The sequence below is a fragment of the Vitis vinifera genome, chromosome 7 (assembly GCF_030704535.1).
Source record: "Vitis vinifera cultivar Pinot Noir 40024 chromosome 7, ASM3070453v1".
Classification (NCBI taxonomy): domain Eukaryota; kingdom Viridiplantae; phylum Streptophyta; class Magnoliopsida; order Vitales; family Vitaceae; genus Vitis; species Vitis vinifera.
In genome coordinates, this window is record NC_081811.1 from 4,505,949 (window position 1) to 4,512,500 (window position 6,552).

General features: G+C 36.5%; 1 protein-coding gene across 1 annotated transcript; it reads right to left on the minus strand.

Annotated features, from left to right (window-relative positions):
* LOC100265864 (receptor-like protein kinase ANXUR1) lies at positions 1 to 3,374 on the minus strand. Its single transcript, XM_002271077.4, has one exon. It carries the CDS (start codon positions 2,939 to 2,941, stop codon positions 368 to 370), a length of 2,574 nt encoding a protein of 857 aa, XP_002271113.1. The 5' UTR covers positions 2,942 to 3,374; the 3' UTR covers positions 1 to 367.
* Between the last annotated feature and the right edge of the window lie 3,178 nt (positions 3,375 to 6,552).

Sequence of the window (6,552 nt, forward strand, 5' to 3'; positions counted from 1 at the left end):
ATGAGAATATGTATGTTGGAAAGAGAAAATTTTCTAATCAATACTGAAAAAAAAAATACATTAATCATATAGAATACCAGGCAGGGATGAAGCCAAACCTTTTGTCTGAACTCCTCATATAGAATACAAGTTGCTTGTGCTCTCTATAGCCCGTCCTGTTAATATTACTAGAGGGGGAGAACCAGTAGAGAAGGGACCCAATACACACAATACAAACAGTAACACAAGCATCCTCTGAATTAGGCAAAAAATTGGTGTGTGTGTTTTTTTTCATTTTTTTCTTTTGGCCGAGTTCCATGAATTCCTTGCATCCAATCAGCCCACCAGGCGATAGAAGAAAGAAAAAGCGAATTGGGATTCTATTTATTTATCGCCCTTTTGGTTTGACAATCTGTGAGAAGACTTCACTACCATTCAAGTCATCTGATACCTCGTTCATGTCAGAATCATCACTTCCAAGACTCAGCATGTTTCGATGCATCCCCATGATATTATTGTGGTTGAATTCTTCAGGATTTTCACGCTCTGAAACTGCTTTTGCACCATCAGGGTTTTCCTGCAGCTGGAGAGCAAACTCAAGGTTCCACAAGATATCACCCATGGAGGGTCTGTCAAGCCCATGATCAGACAAGCACTTCTCAGCCGTGTCTGCAAACTTCTTCAAGCACTCTGGATTGATCGTTCCCTTGAGATGGGGATCGATGATATCTTCCAGAATTCCCTTTTTCTGGCAATGTAGAGCCCAGTCTGCAAGACTGACTTGTTCCTTTGGAAGGCTAGGATTGAGAGCGGGCCTTGCGCACAAGACCTCGAAGAGGACAACCCCAAATGAGTAGACATCAGATTTCTCAGTCAGTTGTTGCCTGCGGAAATATTCTGGATCCAGGTACCCGAAGCTGCCCTTTACCACTGTACTAACATGGTTCTGATTGATATCAGGACCTGTTTTCGAAAGCCCGAAATCCGAAACTTTGGCAACCCACTTCTCATCCACAAGAATGTTGGTAGTCTTCACATCCCTGTGAATGATGGTGTACTTCGCCCCAGTGTGAAGGTAGTGAAGCCCCCTTGCAGCCCCAATACAAATCTCCAGCCTTTGTTTCCATGACAGATGAGGCTTGTTGCTCTTATAGAGATGCTCCCTCAAGGTTCCATGCGCCATGTAGTCATAGACCAAAGCCATTTCACCGTCCTCTTCACAGTAGCCTATCAGAGAGACCAAATGCCTGTGCCTCAGCTTTGAAAGCATCTCAATTTCGGTCTGGAACTCATTGACTCCTTGTTCTGATGATGGATTCGACCGTTTGATAGCCACTTTGGTCCCTCCATCTATGATACCCTTGTAAACTTTCCCGAATCCTCCAACTCCTATGACAAGGTTCTCATCGAAGTTCTTTGTAGCGTGCTTTATCTCCGGCAAGGAGAAGTGGCGACAGAGACTTGCTGCCATGGTTGAGACATGGCTACTAGCAGTGCTTCGGCCTGAAATCGTAGATTTGCTCGCCGTGGAATGGGAGTTCCCGTAAAGTGGCAGCCAGCTTGTCGTGCGGCTGTCCGTCCCTGGCTGTCTGTTCTTCCTTTGGTACAGAACTATGCATACTGCAGCTGCTAGGCCTGCTGCAGCTATTCCACCTGCAGATACACCGATGACTGAATTACTACTCTTGGTATTTGATGCAAAAGACCTTGCTGCCTCGGCCTTAACAAGCATGTCTGATGGCGTGGGGTTGGGGCCAGCCAAGCTTTTATTGGCGTTGCTGATCTTGAATACCTCGAGTCCATTCAGAAGCGAATCGTAGTATTCAGGCTTCACCGCGATGGACGGGTGAAGAGCCACCCAAAGCTCCTCATCGCCTGTGCCATCTGTAACATATACCGAGTAATCTTTGTAGGTGGGAACTGCCTTTGATCCTGTCCAGGCGATGACATCGGCTGATGCCATTGCAGTTTGATTGTTCACGTATATATCAAATACTCTCTGATTGATCTTATTCAGTATGAACTCACAGAAATGGAGCCTCACAAGGTAGGTGAAGTTCCCATCAACCTGGAACACCCATGTTAGATTGAAATTCTGGTTGAGTTTAGGATCTGGGCCCATTGATCTTGATGTTCTATACACATCAACTGGAGCTACATAATCTTCCATACCCTGATACTGGATTTTCAGCTTATCAGAAGCCTCAGAGGTGACCCCAAAAGCAGCACCATACAAGTATGGCGAATCATCATACCAAGTCCGGGTAAGACCCGAGTCATTACTCGCAGGAATGTACTGCCCACCAACATTTAATCTGAACATTGTCTGCACATTGGCAGTCCCGACATCAAGAGATTGGTCTGAAAAACCCACCATTGATGCCTTGTCAAACAAATCTGGGATTGGAACCAGCTCGATTCCATTCACAAAAGCGTAAGATCCCTTATGCTGATCAGAAGGCTTGAAGGTGACATTGAGGATCTCGAAATCCATGGGAGCCAGAGAATATTCTCTGACAATGTAAGCCTGTGTAAGAGCTTGAGCTGTGATTGAAGCACTGAAATTGGTCATGAGCGTAACACCACCTGCAACAGCTGAGAAATAGGCATCTGCAGGATCTAGGGAGCTATAAGTTGATGGGTAAAAATGGAGTCTAAGCCAGTAACGCTGATTGGTCTTAACCGAAAATTTATACGAAGACTCGGCTGAGAAAATCCTTGCAGACATGTACGGTACTGGAGAAGGAAGTGAAGGGTCTTGGGATTGGGCTGTGGCCGAAATCGATTCATCCGAAACAAGGTAAGCCGAATCTGATACCCATTTTCTTCCATCAGCATCAGTACCACCACTGGCGGAGCCACAGCTGAGGATCAATGAATCTGCGCTCACCGCATTGTGAAAATTTAAAGCAAGAGACAAACAAAGAAGAGAAAGCAAAATGTGGGTGTTGTTGATGTGCATGGCTACGGAGGGAAGTGATGGGGGTTGGGGGTTGGTGTTTGGCGTACAGGAAAACAGGGGAAACAGGGGAAACTTGGAGATCGAGTGCGAGAAAATGTTTCCCTGTACGCCCAGAAAGAAAAAAGACTTGTGGGTCTTTCTTGTGGTCTTATGGGTGTGAGCCTACGCCATCGCTGATCATCTACGGAGATTCATACATTCACAGATTTTACCTGGATAACCGGGACAGAAACAGGCAAAAGTAAATGAAAAAGACGGTGATTTTGTCGGATTTTCCTTTTTGTTTTTTTATTATTTTGGTTTTCCATTTTTCAGGCGATGAGTGCTTTGGAGAATTGAAGGTAGTTGGGAATTAAGGAATGAGAGTGAGAATCGTGGAATTTGATGGTTTTGATTGGTTCTGAAACCTCTGGAGTCGCAGAAAATGCGGAACTGCAGGCTAGATTTACTATTTAGTGTCTCTGTTCTGAAAATTCTCCGTTCTGTTTGCTGGCTTTTCATTGGTTCTGAACTCCCGTTATAGTGTTAGGTCGACACTCTTGCTGCTCCCTTTTTGACAATATTTTCCAAATTGGTTTGTGAAAAACAAATTCTGGATATTTTTAGAACAAGAACAACCAGTTTAGTAGTCATTCTAGAAAGACTTTTAATATTTTTAATGTTTAAAAATTTTAATTATTTAAGTATTAAAAATATTAAAAACGTTTTTTAGAATCACTCCAAAACGCATTCGAAATCTATTTGAAAATTCTTAAAAAGATATTGCATACTAATTTTGTTTTAAAAAATAATATATTGTTAGAATAAACTTTTAAGTTTGATTTTCTAATGAAAGTTTTCCAAACATGTTTTCTAAATTAGAAATGTACCTTAAAAACTATTTTTGATGGTATCATGTCTTTTGTTTCTTTACGTTTTTATTATTGGAATGAATTTGCTGAAGTAGTTGATTGATTTATGTACATTTAGGATTTTGGAAATTATAGCCAATGTCTTATTGTGACTTTAAAGGCTTCCTTTGGATGACAAAGGGAACAAGAAAGAAAAATTTAAATTTTATTGGTTTTTTTAAAGATATGGAAAATGAAAAAAAAAACTTTTTAATATATTTATTTTCTATTTAAAAAAAATAGTAATAAATTATTAAATTCTATATAAAAGTAGAGCATCTTAAATAAAAAGTATAAATTTATCTTATATTTTTAAAATCACTTTTAAAATTCAAAATAGTAAAAAGTTTTTTACATCTTAATTTTTTTCATTAATTTTTAAAAACATTATTTGAGTCATGTAGATATTGTTCACTTTGAGTTCAAATGAGTCCTCATGGTTTTAAAATGTATTTACAAGATTAAAAGAAGTTCATATTTACATAATGTTAGAAACTTTCTCTCATATTCGATGTGGGATATTACAAACACCCCCATATAGACACAATATCCTTGTTGTGTCCTATGAGATTACAAGATCAAATAGACAAACACTCTTCACAGGACCAAACAAACTCTTACACTGAGGTCGGGGATCAACTTTGATACTGTTTGGAACTACCCACATCCAATCATGTAGATATTGTTCGCTTTGAGCCCAAAAGGGTCCTTATGACTTAAAAATGTGTTTACAAAGTTAAGAGAAACTCATACTCATATAGTGTAAAAAACTTTTTCCCTGATCCGAATTTGGGGGTTTGATTTACCCCTTAGGGGACGTTTGTCTGTTTGACCTTACAATCCCATAAAACAAAATGAGGACATTGTGTTTATATGAGGAATGTTTCTGATGTCCCACATCGGATAAGAAAAAAAGTTATTTGAATTATATAAGTATGAGTTTTTTCTTAATTATGTACATGTGTTTTAAATTTGTGAGGACCTCTTGGGATCGAAGTAAACAACATTCATGAGCGAGTAGTTATCTTTATTTTATATAAAAATTAATTATACTTTTATTTAAAAAAACAAAAAAGAAAAAAATATATCCCTATTCCTAATTGATACTTTTTTATTCATTTTATTTTTACATACCTTTTCTTTGTTTTATAACTACTTTCCATAAAAGTGTTATTCCTTAATAAAGTTCATTATTATTGAAGGAACTAGGCAACACCCTATCTTATGGCAAAACAGGTGTGACATAGAATCATTGGCATATATGCCTAAACCAAGATTCATACCACCTTATTAAAGGGGAAATGGGCATACAAAGCAACTATTCCTAGGAATATAGAATGTGTCCATTAGGACAAGTGCAACAAATATAGCCCTATTTGAGGCGTAGTGCACACACATCATAAAATTGTCTTCCAACTTTATGTAAACTTTAAAGGGCATAACATTACATTTTTCCAAGGAACTCCCTCTCGTCGACGTGTGGGGCAAAAGACTAGTTATAGAGTGGAAGTTGTAAATTCATCCAAATCCAAACCTTGCTCAAGGACGTCCATAAATGACAATTATTTAATCCCGAAGACTATAAACAAGTGTTTATGGCAAAAAGTATAATTATCTTACGAGACAAATCTAATAATGCGTTTGACGGTATTTTTTTATTTGAAACATTTTTACATAAAAGTTTGAAGTGTTTTTAGGAGAATAAGTGATTTTCAATTTTGTAAAAGTGTTTTTAAAATTTTATTAAGCAATCGATTTTTTTTTAAGACATTTTTTATGCTAGAAGTTCATAAATTTCAACTCATTAGTCCTTTAGATACAATCAAATAAAAAATCCGAAGGGTGCCATATCTTAGATCATGTGATTGAATAAATCCTCCTTTATCCATTGTCGATTGAGGCTCCTTCTCCTTATTTTTCTTCAAAATCTTATTTGTATTTTTTATTGAGAAATCTTTTATTAATAAAATAAGATATATTTTGTATTGTATCTAAGAAATTTATTAACTTGAGTCAAAGAAGCAATGTCACTTGATCGTTATTAAAAGGAGTGCTATCTTTTTTTGCCTATGAGGATTCCATTAAGACGCCCTCTAATAAGTTATAATCATTTTCAACAAGCCTATAAAAAGTGATCCTATTTTTTTTTCATCAAGTCCAAGTGATGACCAAAGGTCTTGAGTGTTCAATGCTACAAAACTACTTAAAAGATAAAGAAGCATTATTAATTTCTTTCTACTAATTCTAAGTGTGAAGTGCACTTTTTGAAAGTATTGTCAATCGAATTTAAATTCATTTATCACTTGTGAAAAATTTAAAGAACAATTCATAAAACTTTAATTCTTTTACCATAGTATAGGTATATATATATATATATGTTTTAATTTATATTTATTAGTTTTCTTATTAGAAGAGTCGCAATTCTAGTGAAAGGGTTTGTTTTTAGGTATTGGAAGAAACTTTGATATTAATGCCTAGAAATGACAATGAGACGGTTTTTTCAAGTACTCACTTCTAATGTGAAGAGTTTGAGATAAAAAATAAATGAATTTAGAATGAGTTTGAAAAGTTTTTAAAAATTTGGGATGAGTTTGAGTATGATTTTGTCCCACTATTATATATAATTTAAAATAAAAAATTGTTTTAGTTTTTTTTTTTTTTTCAATTTTCAACTTTTTTAACATAAATAAAATATTACTTTTCATCAAAATGAATTATAAA